Source organism: Harmonia axyridis, chromosome 4 (assembly GCF_914767665.1).
Source record: "Harmonia axyridis chromosome 4, icHarAxyr1.1, whole genome shotgun sequence".
NCBI classification, from domain to species: Eukaryota; Metazoa; Arthropoda; class Insecta; order Coleoptera; family Coccinellidae; genus Harmonia; species Harmonia axyridis.
In genome coordinates this window covers 36,311,271-36,329,788 of record NC_059504.1, presented here as the reverse complement: position 1 = coordinate 36,329,788, position 18,518 = coordinate 36,311,271, and the positions used below count along the sequence as shown (strand labels likewise).

At 32.4% G+C, this 18,518-nt stretch overlaps 1 protein-coding gene across 1 annotated transcript in view; it reads right to left on the bottom strand.

The window, feature by feature from the left end:
* Positions 1-2,032: 2,032 nt before the first annotated feature.
* The window catches only part of LOC123677487 (protein PALS2), a 32,021-nt gene continuing 15,535 nt past the window's right edge, over positions 2,033-18,518 (bottom strand). Inside the window, exons 3-9 of the mRNA XM_045614035.1 lie at positions 14,478-14,810; positions 12,726-12,986; positions 10,963-11,431; positions 7,702-7,871; positions 7,410-7,622; positions 6,268-6,342; positions 2,033-3,970 (exon numbers count right to left, since the gene is read on the bottom strand). Coding sequence (XP_045469991.1) covers positions 3,794-3,970; positions 6,268-6,342; positions 7,410-7,622; positions 7,702-7,871; positions 10,963-11,431; positions 12,726-12,986; positions 14,478-14,810 — 1,698 coding nt within the window. The 3' untranslated portion in view covers positions 2,033-3,793. The remainder of the gene's footprint in view (positions 3,971-6,267; positions 6,343-7,409; positions 7,623-7,701; positions 7,872-10,962; positions 11,432-12,725; positions 12,987-14,477; positions 14,811-18,518) is intronic.

The window sequence follows — 18,518 nt, the reverse complement described above, 5'->3', positions numbered from 1 at the left end:
ATTATTTTATATTGCGAGAATAGAAAATTTTGGTTGTCGATTTTGTCCTGTCGAGCAAAATACAGGATGTTCCTGAATTGGAAGTCTTCTTCTTCTTCTTCTTTTAGCTAGGGAGTTCCCTGTTTGCTTGGCCTTGGTCTATTCTATTTATTCATTCATTCAAACTTGGTCTATTCTGCAGATGATGAAAACCAGCTTTGAGCCCATCTTTTCGGTGGTCTACCCGGCTGGAAGTGAAAACAAAAATGAGAGATTCCTTGTATAATTTAAGGAAAAAATTCTGCATTAAAAAAGAAAGGTTATTATTTCAAATCACTAAGTTGGCTTCTGTTGCGGTCATGGAATATTTCAGGTATATGGTGCTGCTACCATAGCCGTGGCGGCCATTTGGTTGATATTGTTTGCAATCCTTCCTCTGACATTATTATGGGTATCAAAAACGTTTTTGAGAAAATTCATTGAAACTCTATTATTGAAATTGGTCTAGTTTCACTTAGATATAGGAAATCTGATTAAATTTACATTTCTGTTGATATCTTTTCTTTCTTATCTGTGAACATATTTTTTTCTGAAATAAGAAATGAAGCATTGTCATGTGGCGTTCTACAGATACCTTAGATGTAGACAGAAAAATATTAATTTTTCGAAAACTGGCGAAGATAACCTCAATAAAGAATATTCCCCTCCCGATTAGAAAAATAAAATACAGGGTATTCATTTTAGAAAATACCCGTTCACATTAAAATTTAAGGTTTATAATGCTTTTTTGTATTTCCTAGTGCTGAATACTGAATTCCCATAAAAAATACTTCATATTCGACGATTAAAACATTTTTGTAGGAACCCTATTAACTGAGATAGCTATTGAGTAAAATATAAACTATCACCCTATACATTATTTTCGGTTTTGTAACACTGCTGTCTCCCGAGAAGTTTTAATTTACGCATCCACAATCTAAATTAGGAAAAGCAGAAATTCCAATAGAACTTTTAATATCCTAGAACAAATGTTCAAACAAATTTCTCCAAAATCATGTAGAAGGCGAAATATTAAGATCCCTGATATGTTTGCAGTTAGATTTTAAAGATCTTACTACCTGATCCGAATACCCTACCCATATGAATTTTCATCAACATCGGATTATTTGAGATAAATAAAAAGTCACACCTTTGCGCATACTCAAATACAGCCTTCATCTGGAAAAACAGATAGAATTTATTTGGAATCATCTACGACTCAAACTGAACATCAACACCAAATTTCATTGAAACACATACGGACAGACCATAGTCGTAATGAGGTGGGGTTTTATTGAGAACATAATCCCCTCATTGATTAGAATGAATAAAAAAAAATTGTAAGTAACAATTTAAAAAAAAATAAACTGAAGCTTTTCAGGACAGTCTGAAATGCATTTATCGTGCGGAAATTATCAAATTGCGAAAATGATAATAATACTTCCTTAACCTTCCGCAAGCAATAATAAGTGTGACTATTTCAAAACCTACCTAGGAATTCAGATTTCCTTTTTGGTTTTAATTTTAAAAGATTTTTATTATTAGATATTTGTAAGCACTCACATTTTCTGAATTTGATAATTCCATATAATTATTTATTCTTTGTAATTGAAACGGATTCTGTTGTTGAAGTGGCTTCTTTGTCTCGACTAAGACAACTAAAATGAATCAATGCTCAATGCACAAAAATTGTAGTATTTTTTTGAAAATCCTTGGTATAATTAGAATTTCAGTCGACAGTTATCTTAATTGGTTTATCTATCTTATTTTATCTATGAGCTTGGAGTGAACACTTGCTGTAATGATAAGCATTCAGTGTAGATCTGATCGAAGTATTTTCAAGTTTTGTTGATCATTTCTAATATCTCAAGAAAAAATAAATTGAAACTTGGAGTCCGAACTTGACTTTTCAAATTCAAGTCGAAAATAGAAAAGGAATCGTTCGAGGGAAGGAAATCTGCTTCAGAAGGAAACTGATAACACCGAATTATAAAATGAAAAATTACTAATGATATATATTTCAAATATAACAAAATTTAATCAAAAATTATTTGCTGATACGTAAAAATAAAATAATACAAAATAAAGGTATAATACAATGTTAACAGAGAGTTTAAAAACTTAATCCCTGAACATATTGGACGGCTTCAAATAAGGCTTATGAAAAATATACAACTTAAAAAATAAACATTGTCTTAAAATTAAAAATAAAATTTATATGAAATAAACATAATAAGTGATGCGATTCTTATAAAACTACAAGTATGTAAAGCTGTAGCAAAAAAAATCAATATACACATTGGGTTCTATCGCTATGCAATTCCAGTTCAATTATACAATATTTATAATGAGAAGGCATTTTTACATTCGTATAATTGACAAAACTCGTCAATATGATTAAAAATTCAACGTTACTACATATTTTTCTCCGATTGACCTAAGAAGTACGAGTTTTTCACAGAATCATTTCAATATATTTACTTCAATAGAATAATTGTATGTTGTTATTTTGAAATTTTTACAAGCTGCAAAAATATATTCGTGATAATACCAAATACTTAAAATATAACGCTTGACATATAATATTTTTAAATTTTTATATAATATCGTTTGAAATCTTATGATTGTGCAGGTATTTCATCTTACAATTTATATATTTCCTTATTATATAATACTACGTAGTAGCACCAAATTTTTTTAAATTCGGTTGTCTACTATTTCTACTTTTAGTACGGCTTTTTTCCACATTTTCGAATATTTACTTTGGATAAAGTAAATCATTCTACATAAACAACAACAAAAATTAAAAATGAACATTACAAAGAAGAATACATATACAATGAAACAATATAAATATATAGGTATAAGTACTATTTCAAACCTAAATGTAAACAAAATTCAGAAAATATTTTCGATGTGATGAATTTGTACTATGCTACATTATCTTCAATATTCAATATATGTTGTGAAGTTTCAGTGAAGAGGTTTGCACTGATAAAACATTCAGAAATATGTCTTAAAAACTATTTAACATTAAATCTACTATGTACAATCACATTTGGAGAACCTCGACGGTTCTCAAATATGATATTTAGCTGCTATTAGTGACGATCCCTCATGTTCAAATAGGTCATATATACAAATTCCCTTTCATTGAATAGTCAACTCAAAAAAAAATTAAACTTAAAAGTATATATCTAAATATTTTCGATATATTAATTACAGATAAATATTGGGTATGAATTCAATGATATCAAATTACAGTTTTCAACCCGTACAACGATAATTTTTCAAATACTTAATTGAATTTATTTTTACATCATATAAAATTGAAAATATAAGTGGATTATATAGAACTTGTTATTTTATCATATAAACACTGTATGACACAATTCTTCATGAAAAAGTTCGGCGAAATTTTAAAATATAGAATAATATTCTTGTTATATCTGATACATCAGTGAACTCACAAAAGGAAAAGACGAACGAATGATTGAAAAAATTAAAATTTTTATGAATATTAAACTTACCTACTAATATAGTTAGACATACATAGGTCAGTATTATTTAGTTTATACAATTGTAATACATAAAATTAAGCACATTTATAAGGCAGTACGTCAAATCCTTAGCAGAATAGACCTTTTATAATAATAAAAATTTTTCTTCAATATCAATATTAATACATTATGACTATCTTAACTACAGCCTATTTAGTAGCGATTTTTAAGGCAAGCCTGCATTTTTGCGGAGAGCAAGCTAAAATTGAAATTTTTTAGTATATCCAATTAACAGGCACCCATTGATGCTCGATTGTCAAGGTATCAAGGGCTTCAACGATTTGGCGGAATGTTATATCGAAATCATTATTAACAATTACTTGATTGATGTACTTGTCGAATGTTCTTTGCATACTTGCACTCTCTTCAAGAGATTTTCTTAAATCTTCTTCCTGAAACGTAACAAAATAATTTAATATAGTATGTTAAAGTATGAACTCCGTGTAATATAGTAAGATAGATAAACTATTTTTTTGCCATGGTTTTTTTTTGGTATCTCACTTCAAGTAGAATAATCACAGTTCATTGAACAATCAACAAGTGTTTCCTCAAAAAAGCGATGTGTATAAGCTATATGTACCTACTAGGGTATAGACTCTAGAGTCATTATTATTATTACTGAATCAGGGTCGTTGAGGCTCTGTCAGTCTTCCGGGAACTGCGACCAAATTGATCTTTTGTTCTTAATCCTACCTATTCTTAAAAACCCAAGGAGGCCGTCGATACTGTTAACGAAGCCGACGACATCCTTATGAGCGTTGGCTGTTACGTCGTGAATATCAAGGACTGACTTTCTCATATGGGTGGTTCTTAGGCCAGTCAACCCCGGACATTTTCAACTACCTCCTTTCCACAAAGCCTAAAAAATCTTATCTGCTGACTTACCCAAGCGGTACAAAAAGTTTTTGCACCTACAGTGTCCTGTCAGCAGCCTCACTATTACCCCAAGCTCAGCTTGTAGTAGCTTCAAGATCTTCCTGTTATAAGTCGGTGAAAGCACCATAAATTTCTTTTCTGAGCAAGACCAGGAGTGTTCCTCTAGAGGATTTTTCTATCGTCCCACTCCCATAGTTGGACCGCTGCCTTATACTGGTCTTTTCCAAGCCTACAGAAAAGCTCAGGACCACCAATTGTGTTAACCTTGATACTCTTTTTGCAAGTTCATCGGCTTCTTGGTTTCCTTCAGTGCCCCAGTACCCATAGCAGATTCACTTTATTGCCTCTGGTCAGTTGCTTCATGGTATTACGACAAACACATGTCATCAAAAACCCGTGGCTATTTGATTCCAGGGACCTCAGCGTGAATTGGCTGCTCGTAGTGATGAGGTTTCTTTTGACTGAACGTATAGACAGCTAGTGTCTCGGTTTGCGAGATAAAGGGCTCACTTCCCAGGAATCAAGTTATCCTCGTTTGAGGGCCATATTGCTCAATCACTGTGCATCTCTCTGATATCGATCCATGAGTATACAATATCGAAGACCTTTTTGTCCAAGCGATTTACGAAGTTCATTGCACTGAGACGGTCATAAATGACTGTACAATGAGGGTACTTTGAAATGAAAAATAGTTGGCATCTCATCCAAGGGTTTTGCCAAGAGAATAGAATCTAATTGATTCAGTATCTCCATTATCCTATCCAGTTTCCTGGACGGAGGTTCCTATTGCGGGATATTCTTATTGATTTCAGCAAGCTAAATTTCCTCACTTGTAAGTGTAAGGGAGGCAGATCAAGTACAGCCACAAGCGCTGCGTTTGGAGTTGTATGTATAGCTCTCGTAACAGTCGTAACACCAATGCATGCCAGCCTTGGCAATTTCGACATCCAGCTGCTTGCCTCTTCGGTTTTTGTCCACCATGCTGTACTAGTCTAGAGTTATACATTACTATAAACTCGGAAAGTTTTATAAAGGTAGAATAGTGGCCTTCAAAAAAATTGTATTGTTTTCCATATAGATTGTCACTTGGTTGGACAGAATTCTGCATATTATATTAAGAACCAAGAATGTTAAGCATTGAAGACAACTGACTTCAGTTAGACATTATTTTTCAAATAGTTGCGTCTTAAATGAAAGCTACGTTTACACAAGACCCTCGCGAGGAAATTGCGCGAATGAGCCCTGGCTGCGAGTCCAAAAAATATTTCACTCACATTTTTGGACAAGAACTGGCAGAGAAGACTTACCGTGTTGTCAACAGATACCAAAGGCAAGTTAAATATATATTTTTCCCTCATCAACAAATGATCTTCGTTTCAACTTGAAAACTCCGAATAAAAAATGGGACAAATGGGTGCTACTTGGTTGAATGAGCGGCCACTAACAATATTTATTGAAATATTGATAATGAAATAATGATTCAAGTTCAATTTGTGTTTATTGCATTTCTTGTTTACTCAATTCATGAAATTCATGTGAAAAATAAAAAAAATAGCAGGTATATCGAATTATTGATAGTTGAGGGTCCAATACTTTTGACGTTATGTGTAGGTATTCTGGGTTTTGATATTGAATCATATCAATAAATGTTAAATTGTAATTTGTACTATCGGATTATGCAAATGTGAGTTAAAAAATTTTATTTGAATACTTTGTTTCGAAAAAACCATGAAGTTACTTTTCATTTGCACAACTATTTTTAGAGATATATAACTAAAATTAAAAGAATTTCAAAACAATATGGTAAACTCACCTCATATAACGATGCAAGCGATTCCAAAGTTCTGGCCCTTCTTGAACTATGTCTTATTGAAGACTGTCGATCGAACTACAAAGAAATATACAAAATTTAATCAAAGATTTTCACCACAATCGATGATTAACTTTTAACACATAAGTATAAAATTCTTGAATGCTGAAAATATGCATATATTATCCTAGCGATTGCTGTTGTCTATTTTTAGAAAAAGGCCAGATTTGTGGGAAGAAATGATAACACGAGATGATCATCGGGAACGAATATGCAATATTGCAAAATGAAACAAATCTCCGTATTCCCTTGATATGGCTGCGGATGCGTTTTTGCCAAAATTAAAATAAAAAGAACATTCTTAGCGATTCGTGATTGAATTTTTATTGGAGTAGGTAAGTATATTTTTCAGAAAATGCTTCCTTTGGAAGATATAAACACTATAAATTTGGATGTGTAATAAGAAAGAAGAAGAGTTAGACCAAACATATGTTATATATTCGAAGTCAGGGAAAAAAGAGCTAGTCAAATATAGAAAAATATGCAGGCTGAAAAAATGAAGTTGCAATCAATATGTTGCTCACTCGGTATATATTTCATTTTGTGAAATCATTTTAAAAAAACCCTAGTCGATTTTGTAGAAAACATTTTTTTGTATCTCTTTTAGTAAAAAAGTTAAAGGGGGGGGGGGGGTCAAATTATGGTGAAAAACCCGGCACAATTTGGTCTGGTGGAGTGATCGGCTCGTACTTTTTCTGAAAATGAAGAAGATGTCACTATAACCGTCAATTCTGATCGCTCTATCCGAATCATTATCAATTTTTTTGGCCTGAAATTAATAATATAGTATTGGAAGATATGGTTCCAGCCAGATGTAGCCACACAACAAGAGATTTGTCTTTAGCCAAGAAAAATTTCGTGCGTAATTTCTAGGCGATCTGAATTGGCCACCAAGATCTTGTGATTTATCACCTTTGGATAATCCTCAGATTATTGACGATCAGAAAACCGTCAAGGTGAGATTGCCCGAAATGTACAGGCGAGTAATCGAAAATAACCTCATAAGAATCATTTAATGTAAAATGTAGAGATCATGCGGAGGACATTCGAAAACACAAAAATGTCTTACAGAAGTATAGACTTACCGATAAATTTCTGCTTGATAAATTTCTCGAGGAGAGATTTCGACTAGAATATCTTAAACTCGTAGTACTCCTGCCTATCGTTGCCGCATCGTACAAATTCTTCAACTGTTCCATCCCAGGGGCAGCTATGAAGATAACGTAAGGTAAAAACTCCGAACTGTTGTGCAGAATTTTCAGAGCGAGGGGACTGCAATCGAGGATGCACATTCTGCCCTGAAATCAATTCATGGAAACATTACCGAATGATGCATTGATATTTCCACGAAAACAAAAAAAAATGTTTCTGACTCACCTGTTTGATAATGTCTCTAATCGAATCCAAATGCGTACCGTACAAATGACCATTGTATTCGCCATATTCTAAGAACTTATTGTTTTTGATATCTTCTTCCATTGTTTCCCTATCTATGAACCAGTAACTTTGGCCGTTTTCTTCCAATACTCTTGGCGGTCTGGAAGTATCTGAGGAGAGATTACTCAATGAATAGAACATTTGATACAGGTTGAAAATTGCTTGAATACTTGAAAATATATTTTTTCTTTGGTAAATCAGAATCAAGGTAAGTGAAATAACTGTCATCAGTGAAGCTCAATTTGAAGGTTCAGATGGGAAAAGTTTCCTTACTCTGGAGGTAGGAAATGAGAAGCTTATAAGGAAAACATAACACGTGGTTGAGAATATTGTAAGTGCTCATCAACATAAAAATATAGGACGGAGCAGAAGACTTATATATGTACTGGGAATTTTCAAGTTTTGAACCGGAAAGGCCGAAAATGTTCTCAACTTCAATTCTGCCAGTCCGCGGTCCCTAAATATCATAATCTTCGAATGGAAATACCTAAAAACTTCAATTGATAGGTTGGTTCGGATCTCGAATGCCGCAGTTGAGTTCATTAATGGGTAAAATCCGACTAGGAATTCTGTAAATATGATTTACGAAATTTTGTTTTCCTGATAATTCTGAAACTGCAGAGTCCATCGAGACAGAAATTCAATCTTGGCTGAGAAACAAGAATATCTTGAAAAAATTACCCAAAATTTGCGTGACAACAAAACAGACGGATTTGTGATTTTAGATGTTGTTATTATGTGTATACATATTCAAATGAAAATTTCTAACTTTGTGCAAAATTTCATGTAGATAGCTTCATCAGAAAAAAAGCATGATATCCATAAAAAAAACCTCATAATCCAGGGACAACATCTCCGTCTTAGTTTAAATTTTACGTGTATACAGAGTGCGCCATTTAACTATGTACTTTAGAAAAAAAAAATGTTTCAAATAAAAATTGTTAGGTATCAAGGGAGGCAAAAAATGAACTTTTTTTCAACCTTGACTTCAAGGTTATTTCGGGGTCAACTTGATTTTTTAAATGGAAATAATAATAATAATAAGAGAGTTTATTCAGAATATTAGGCACATAAATAAAAGGTATATTTTTCAATGCAAATCCTTATTCTTCTTGAAAAAAAAGGAAAAACTTGTGTTTGAAACTTTTTTTCATCGAATTGCAAAATATTGACCTAAATTTTATTCAAACAGTTGGGAAAAAATTGAGAATAATTGATTGATGATAATTTTTCTATTAATTTCATACCTCTTCTTTAACTATTCAAAATGATAACCTTTGACTTCGATACATGTATCAATTCTTTCAATAAATGATTCATTACATCCATTCAAAGTTTCTGTATCCATTTAATAAAATTTAGTTCAATATTTGAAAGCCGATGAGAAAAAGTTTGAAACAAAAGTTACTACTTTTCATGAAGAATTAGAATCTACACAAAAAAAATATTGCTTTCCTAATCGCGTGCAGGCTCTTGCCTCTGCGATCAATGTTTGTGCTTATTTATTTTTATTATTATTATTATTTAAAGAATCAAGTTGACCTTGAAATAACCTCTAAGTCAAAGTCAAGGTTTAAAAAAATGTCCATTTTTCCATTCCTTGATGCCTAACAATTTTATTTGAAATATTTTTTCTTAAGCATAATTTATATTTATTATATTTTTATAATCATAGAAAATTCAAGCAAAAGATCGAAATAAATGGGGAAAGCACTGACGTGAACTCAGGATCTTTTGAGCGCTCGTTCAGTCATGAGCTAATTGCAACCTTGAAGGCTGCAGGACTGGACTGTATATGTGGTCTTCAATGGCGCACTTAGCGCATGAATGAACGAGCGCTCAAAAGCTCCCGAATTCACGTCAGTGCTTTTCTCATTTTATTATGCTGTAAAAGATTTTCCAATAAAAGGTTTCATTTTGAATATCCCGCTATCTGGACTGACTTTTGAAGTTGTCATATTTTGGCATTTAACACGCCATTACTAAATACTACAGATACACATTGAAATTGTTAAAATTCACTACAAACATGGTGAAAATTTTGGAGCCACAGTTCGCAAAACTTGAGCACTTTTGGGTCATCATGAACCACCTTCTCGGCCGGCAATAGTGAAACTGGTGGTAAAATTTCAGCTGTTGCTAGAAGTTAATGATATGAAGAATCAAGAACAACTTCTGTAGCCGGTAGTGTTGACGAAAACACAGGTTTGTCAATTCTTCTACGATATTGGTAATTAGGCATTGTCTAATGATTTTTTTATAACCAGAATTGGGAGACATTGATGTGGACGACGTTTATTTTCAATGAGATGGACCTAAGTGCTACACAAGTAACTAAACAATATTGCAAGAAAAGTTTCCTGGGCGTGTTGTTTCCCGAAGAGGTGATCACAATTGGTCACCGAAATATTGTGATTTAAAACCTTTAGACTTTTTTCACTGACGCCATGTGAAAGATAAGGTATATGCTAATACTCCACAATCGATTCAAGATCTTGCAGATTGAATTCGTGGAGTTCGCCAGGACAAGTGATTTCGGAAAATTTCATGAAAAAGATATGGTGTTGCAACCGTACCCGTGGTGGCCATTTGGCTGATATTGTTTTCCACCATTAATGGCATACCTTCTTCTTTACAATTAAATTAAAATCCAGGGATTTCTCTTAAAATGTACTCGTTTTTTATAAATGAAACCTTTTATTGTATAACCCTTCACATCTTCAAGTTTCCGAGAACTAATAGTAAATTCACATATTTCAGGTGCAAAAACTAAAAAAATGTTTCCTTAACAATTCGCAGGGTCATTACTATAAATACTCGATAAAAAATGGTTACGCTGTCAGAAGGTTAATGCGATAGTTAATCCTTGCTAAATTATTACTGATTGGTGATAAAATTGTAAGTCATAAAAACAGAACGAACTTCATTGGATACCTGATATTATATGTGAACATTTAATACAATGATATCTCAAACATGGAGAAAATGCGGAAATGTTTAGAAGAAAGTAGGGCATGTTTTAAACCGGATTTCAACAGCTATAACATTTCAATCTTTACTGCCCAATAACTTCCGTAGTACGAAAAGCCATAAATCTTGTTTATAAATAAAGGTTTAAAATTTCATTATCAACGCTCTCCATTCACACTCTTCATCAATGAAACTGTGAATGAAATGGGATACATCTAAGTATCAACTTACGAGGTATCACTCCTCCGAACTTATCTGGATCACTGTTAATCAGTCTATTTTTCAACGTCCTCTTCCCAACACCCTGCGCGCCTATCAAACACAACGTTTTTCTCTTGAACGGTGGCATTCGCGTCACTTCTTCATATAACAACAGGTCAGCCTTGTCGAAATCGCCGTTGCTCTTCGATTTGTAGATGATCTTCTTCTTCCTCTTGGATATCCTGGCACCGCATATGCTGATCTTGTGCACGAAATCGGCCTCGGGAGGTACGAAGGCCTTTCTTCTCTCCTCCAACTCCAAGGAGGGGATGAGACCAGTGGTGCCATCTCCGTCAACTCTTTTAGCCTGCCACCAGTTTGGATCTCTTTGGTCGACGATCTGAAGTATGTCCCCTCTGTCGAAGCCCAAACCTATTTCTTTGCAGGGTAGTAGAGTGTCTTCTTTGGGGTCGTACTCGAACAGAGCTCTCATGAAGCACTGAAAATTGAATGAGAAAAATTAACATTATCTTTCAGTAAATATTTTTTATTTGGTTAAAATTTATCCTCTTCGTTTGATATAAAAATCATATAAGGTTTTCCAATAAGAGGTTTCATTTTGTATACTCCGCATTTTGAGCAGCTGTCACTTTTGAAGCTGTCATCTTTTTCATTTGACAGGTAAAAACTACGTCATTACTAAAAATGGCGCTTCTATAACGCTATGAAATTGTTAAAATTCGCTACAAAAATGGTGAAAATTTTGAAGTCACATCAGTTTGCGAAACTAAAAGACTTTTGGGTCGTGGTGAAGCACCTTTTCGGCCGGCAATGGTGAAACTGGTGGAAAAATTTTAGTTATCGGGACAAGTTACTGATGTGATGAAACTAAAGCGTGTACGTCGCTCAAGAACAACTGAGAATATTGCTGCTGTAGCAAGTAATGTTGACGAGAATCCAGATTTTAGGATTCCTCATCGATTTTGGGAATTAGGTATTCCACTTAAGAATTAGGTGTTAAGGCCTTTAAAGATCAGTTAACACAAAACCTCAAACCGGTCTATCACCAGCAACGTAGTATCTTCGCTGATTGGGTCCTTGAAATGCATAAAAAATCATAATGATTTGGATTTCCATCGAAAAATTATCTCTAGTGATTTCCACCTGGAAGACTACGTTAATAAGCAGAATGGTAACATTTTGGGCTCGGAAAATCCAAGAATGATTATTGAAAAGCATCTCCATCTTCTTGAAAGATAAGGTCTATGTCAATGTTCCACATTGCATCAAGACAATATTTATCTAGGATATACAGCTGTAAATGTATGAATTGGTCTAAAAAAATTTTTTAAAAGGATATGATGCTGCAACCGTAGCCGTGTCGCATATTTGGCTGATATCGTTTTTCACACTTTGTCTTTACAATGAAATAAATATCCACTGATTTCACTGGAAATATACTGTTTTTTTTTAATATAAACATTAAAAGAAACGAAACTTCTTATTGGAAAACCTTCAATTTTGCCAAAATACTAGGGGCATTGAAGGATTATTATTTTTATTTTTGCTACTGTGTCCTTTAGCTTCTTTTTATTGAGTATTACATATAATACTCAATTAAAAGAAGCTAAAGGACCTCAAGTCGTAAGTCCTTTACTTATGAGCAATCATATTCTGATGGATGGTGTTCGAGAAAATAGATTTAGAATATCCAAATTACAAGAGCAAAAAAATTGAGTGATGCACATTATAATAACTGTATCGGAGAAAAATGATAAATATCAAAAGCATACCGTGGATCTCTTCAGGGTTCCATTTTTGTATCCGTTTGAATTCACTAGAGCTGCATGAGTTTCTGGACTGCTTTGGCCAACTTTTAAGGTTACGGAGTCATTACTTTTCACTATTTCACTTTGTAGATCTTCGGGTGTTTTCACAGGTATTCCATTTACTTCTAATATAACATCACCAACGTGTAAGAGACCCTGCTTCTCTATCATGCCTCCCTCTATTATCCTTGCTATAACAAGGTTTTCGTTTTCATTTACTTGTATCTGAAAAAAAATTGATAATATAAGTTTTATTTTTATAGACAGCGGAAAACTCGCATATTAAGCCAATATTTTCGATTTTTTTACAGTAATAATTATTTATTTGATACAATATCGAACTAACTAATCAGTTGAAGAAAAAATATTGACTTTTGATAAATAAAATAAAGTTTTCTTATCTCATTTCTTCATTTCTTTTTTCTTCTTCATAGAGGAATATTGAAAAATTCGTACAAGGTGATGGTTTTACCATAACATTTCCGTTTTCAATTACCTACTTCTGATAACTTAATCGGATGTGTATATAGGACAAAGAAAAAAGAATGATTTGATTTATTTCAATATGAAAGGAATAAGGATTTTTCTGAAAACATAATAAGGACGAAAACATTATTCCAGAACCAGAATATTTCTGGAAAAATGTTCATATAATTGGAGTTCTGTTTTTCATTCTCGTAATAAATAATTATTGCTCAGTCTAAACTAAAATATTAATGAGTAATTAGAAAAGGCAAACAAAATTAATAATATCCTATAAAACTGAAGCAATAAACGAATATTATTCCCTGTAAAATAATCGATTGTTGAATAGCAGTTTCGACCACACCTCAACGAAATAGAGAACGAAGCTTTTATGAGAAATTCAATAAAATCTGCTCTGCATTAACATCTGCAATGTTCGGTCGATATAATTTCATAACTTGAGCGCTGAAAATTGTTCTTCCCCTTATGAATTGTAACAGATTTGCGTTGGTATCATATTCGCTAGTTTTTCATCAATTTTTCTAGTCTTTCCGGATTTATATTAGGAGCTCATTTGAAATGAAACTTTTGAGAAAACTGAACCCACATACTCCATAAAGTTTTACTCGATTCTGAATATATTGTGTTAAACTCAATTTTCAAAAATTGGAGTGCGGATAGTATTTACTTTCCACTTCCACATGAAGATGAGAAGGATTCCCTATCAGATAAAATTATCTGTACCATAGTATAAGGAATTTCCTTCCTTATACTATGTCTGTACCTGTACCTAGTGAATCGTCTACAAAATCTTTTACATTTGTGAAAAAATACTTCTTTTAGTATAATAAGAACTGAATAATTCACTCACTATGACTTGTATATAAGTTTTTGTTGTACATTCATTTATTTTATAATTAACACAAAAATTTCGAGTCGATTCTGTTTCTCAGATGAAAAATTATTCAATAATTTTAATCCTAGTATAAACGATTATTTGTAGGGAAAATAATATGTTCATAAATATATTATTTGTTATGATGGCATCGCTATTGTTATTCCTTTATTGTCAATAAAACGTTCCAATAATTTTCCTCATTCGATAAATTCGATTTTTTTTCGATTTTACAATTTATTTATCTAACTACTTTTTCATCTACAGAATTTTTATAAAGTTATGTATTGATTTGTTGTATCTGGATCGTTGTTGAAATGTGTGTAAAAATGTTTAAATTAAAAAAATTGGCTTACCGTGAGGCCAAGGGGTTCATTGCCCTTCTTCCTGATTCCAACCATTCGCATCATCTCGCCTGTTATTTCTTTGATTTCAGATGGAGTTTCCACTAGATTCCTCTCAAGTTCTTTCTTTTTCTGATGGCTCTCAGGATCTGATACACATTCTGCTACTTCATCGTGAATTTCTAGGAGGGCTTTGAAGTGAGGGTGATTGAGTATAGATGATAATTCTCTGGCTTCACGAGTCCTGGAGATATTACATCGAATCAGGAGTTCTTTGAAGAGTTCCTTGGTTTTTGTTGATGCCGGCTTTGGAATACAAGGAGGTTCTCCTAGACGATCTTGTACCTGTAAGATACGTCGAATATTAAACTTATTTCAATTTTGCTGGTTAAGAATCTGTACTGAATATGTACTGGTTTAATGAAGATTGCAATTAACAATGCAATATCTGCAATTAATGGAAGTAGGTACTGCGAAGATCAAGAACGAGTCCGATTATTTACATTTAGAAGGAAGAGAATTTGCAGAAATGTCCATATAACTTTTTTTTTACAAAACATTTATTTAGTATATAATAGGTAATTGGAATCCTTCAAAGAGAATTTTTATCACCATCTGTTATTTTCACAGTTTATGTTTTATTGAGTGTAAAATTCAAAAATCGAACAAAAAAATTTTGCAAAATATTTTCAGAAACTAAAAAGATTATTTGTATGGAAATTAGTACAAAATGATATTTATAGCGCTCTATTCGGGGAACGAGTGCTCAAAAAATTATCACTAGAAAACCCGATCCATGAATGAAGGGTTTGAATAAAACAAAAAAAGAAAATGGTCGCATTAGTTTGATTCTGACAAGAATATAGATATTCTTGTCAGAATCAAACTAAAGAAATTTATTAGCCCTAATAAATTTCCTTAGAATTTCTAATCCCTCGTAGCTTAATAATTTTTGATTTCCTAGCGATTTGAGATACCCAGTTATTGGTTATAGGAGGAAATAATAAACCATAGTGTAAAATTTATAGTGCTTTTGACATAGTTCGCCTACAACAGGTAAACTTATCAAGAAAGTTTCCTAAGCTATAGAAGTTCATTGTTCTCAATGCGAATTTCCCTATTAGTATCTCCAATCTGAGAAAGTATTCTGTAGTTCAGTAGTAACGTCTTTATCCATTTCCACAAACCCTTCTACCAGTTCTCACAATTTTATTTTATGACAGTAACGTAATAAGAATCTGATGGCCTACATTTATTTAAACCGAAGTAACGTTAGTCATTACAGAAGAGTGACCTCAGATAGGCGAGTACAATGAACGCAAGAATATTATGCACTTTATATAAACATGAAAAAAGGATAGTCTCTCGAGGAACGTAGTAATAGTTTAAATATTTCTTTCCCATTTCAAAAGTGATAATGCAGATCGAAATCTCAAGCTAAATTAGGTATATGGTAGTTAATCAAAATATTCTCTTTATTTATTCGGGTTCTAATATAAGAACCTAGTAATAACATCAATAAAAACGAGAAAATTCAAATTTATTTATCATCTGTTAAGGCACAATATCTTCAAGATTACCATCATTGACGGAAAATATATTCGTAATGATTTTGGAATTACATAATTGAAGCGATGAAAATAATATTATATTATAATGATTACTTTGAATACTATAAATTCCTTATGATTTTGGATACAATGAGAATCAAATATAATGAAGATTATTGCATTGCAACTAGCATTAAATTTTCTTTTAGTTTTATATCAGGGTGTTTTCTATTAGGAATAAGTTTTAGATATACCTAATATCGAGTACCTTTGGTGATATTTTGCCTAACAGAATGATATAGATTATAATTATTGAGAAAAATTTAAATAAATAATTGCCCATGATATGGAATAGGTATTGTGTAAAACTGAAATACAGTATGTTCCATAATTGACACGTTACGGTCAAGCGCTGAAATTTTCGATTTTTTTCTACACAGTATCATTAGGCTCCATTAGAACTACATTCTCAATTTGTTTGGAAATACACATGGTGCACCAAAAAAAATTAAATGTCCTAACATGTTTTTTCTTATTGAACCTCTTTTTTTTATTGAATTTTTAGATTGTATGGAATAAATGAACCCGAGTTTGTTCAAAGTTTCATAAGCTAAAACTCACCCCCTCTTGAGATGTTCGATTTTTCATAAATTCAAGGGTCTCTGGAAAAATCCTCGGAAAAACTTGAAAATGAATGTATTTGAATGATATTTTGAAAATAAATAATAGAAGGACAGAGGTAGGACTTATTCCAAATGGTACACCCTATGTTTCATTTTCTTATTTGGTATAGAATTTTTCGAAGATAATAATATTTCTTGCCTAAAAAAATAAAATACAGGGTATGCCATTCGGAATAAGCCGATATTAACGTTTGAATAAACACCCAATAGCGTTCTAAATGATTATCAAATACAAAGTACTTACCTCCGTTCAACTAGAATTCGCTTTCAAAATCTCATCCAAATAAATTCATTCATTAAGTTTTTCCAAAGATCCTCTAACTAATCGAAATATCTCAAAAACGATCAGTTTTAATCTGAATAGAGCGTCGCGTCAATGATGGAACACCTAAAACACCTTTGTATTGGTATACATACAGGGCGAAACTATGGTGCCAAATTGAGACAGAAGATTTTCCTTGAAAAATAAATGAGACTTTCCTAATATTACTTTTCTCAAATGTCTCAAATTGGGGAGTAATTTCTAATTCATAACTTTCACAATTTTCGGAATTTTTCAATTCAATTTGGAAGAATGCTTGTGTTCAATAGGTGCTTTATTTCTGAGAAAAAAACATTTTCAATGGCCACCAGTAGCGTACAAACGGCATCATTGCCCATTTTTTCCCCTATTTTTCACGGTTAGTTTTCCGGATTCAAAGCATACATTTTTTACAAGAAAATTGAATGGACAATGCGAAAAAAGCATAATTTTTCTTATTTTAGCCCGTTGCCCGTTATGCCCGTTGTACGACACTGAAAAATCTGTTTTTTTTTTCGGAAATAAAGCACTTATTGAACACAAACTCTCAAATTCAATTGAAATTTTTGAAAACTGTTATGAAGATATGAATAAAAATTACATTTAATTTTTCATATTCAACCCTCTGTATCTCTGCAAGGAAGGATATTTGAGAAAAAAATATAAGGAAAGTCTTATTTATTTTTCAAGGCGAATCTTCTGTTTCAATGTGGTACCATAGTTTCGGGACACCCTGTATAAAGAGAAGTCATGCGAAAATAATTAGCTTCTGTTTAAATTTGCGGCATTTCCCACATTTCAACCTTTAACCGATGTTAAATTGTATAGGTAACATTTCCCACGAAAAATATTTTTTCATAATCATATGATGTTATTGACATCAACTTCCAAAAATTATATCCATAAATTAGTCATCCTATTATTTCCCGGATCCAATTGGTGAGAATCCAGACTAGGACATCGAACGAAAATCGCTTCGTTATCATATAAAATAACAACAAACACAAGAAAAGACAATGCTGACTTTTCATAACATAACCTTGGTAGTTACGCTTATTGACAAATTACCTATCCAATTGGTGAACATGAACAATTGTTTTTACAAGCGTCAAGTTCATATTTCAGTTTATCGAATCTTCCACCGTCGATAGACAACAGTGATTCATTTATGAGTTTTGTTATAGGCGGTTTATATTTCATAGGTTTATCACCTCGAAGAGACTTCGAAGTTTGTCAATACTTTGTTTGATTTTTCAACTGAACTTTGTAATGAACATTCAAACATTTCGAATCTATTTAATTTTTCGCAATTTCTTTAATAATGTATATGAATATTTGCGAAAAAATTTGGAGGTGTTTTCTCGTCAAAAAATTAGGTGGGTCTTTCATATAAACTTTTTTTTTGAGCACCCCCTGCTTAGTTACAGCCCCCTAAAAATGGCGCCCGAAAAGGAATTTTCAATTTGTGGTAAGTTCGTAATTGTTTTTTTTTTGTTACATTTATGTTATGTTTGTACCA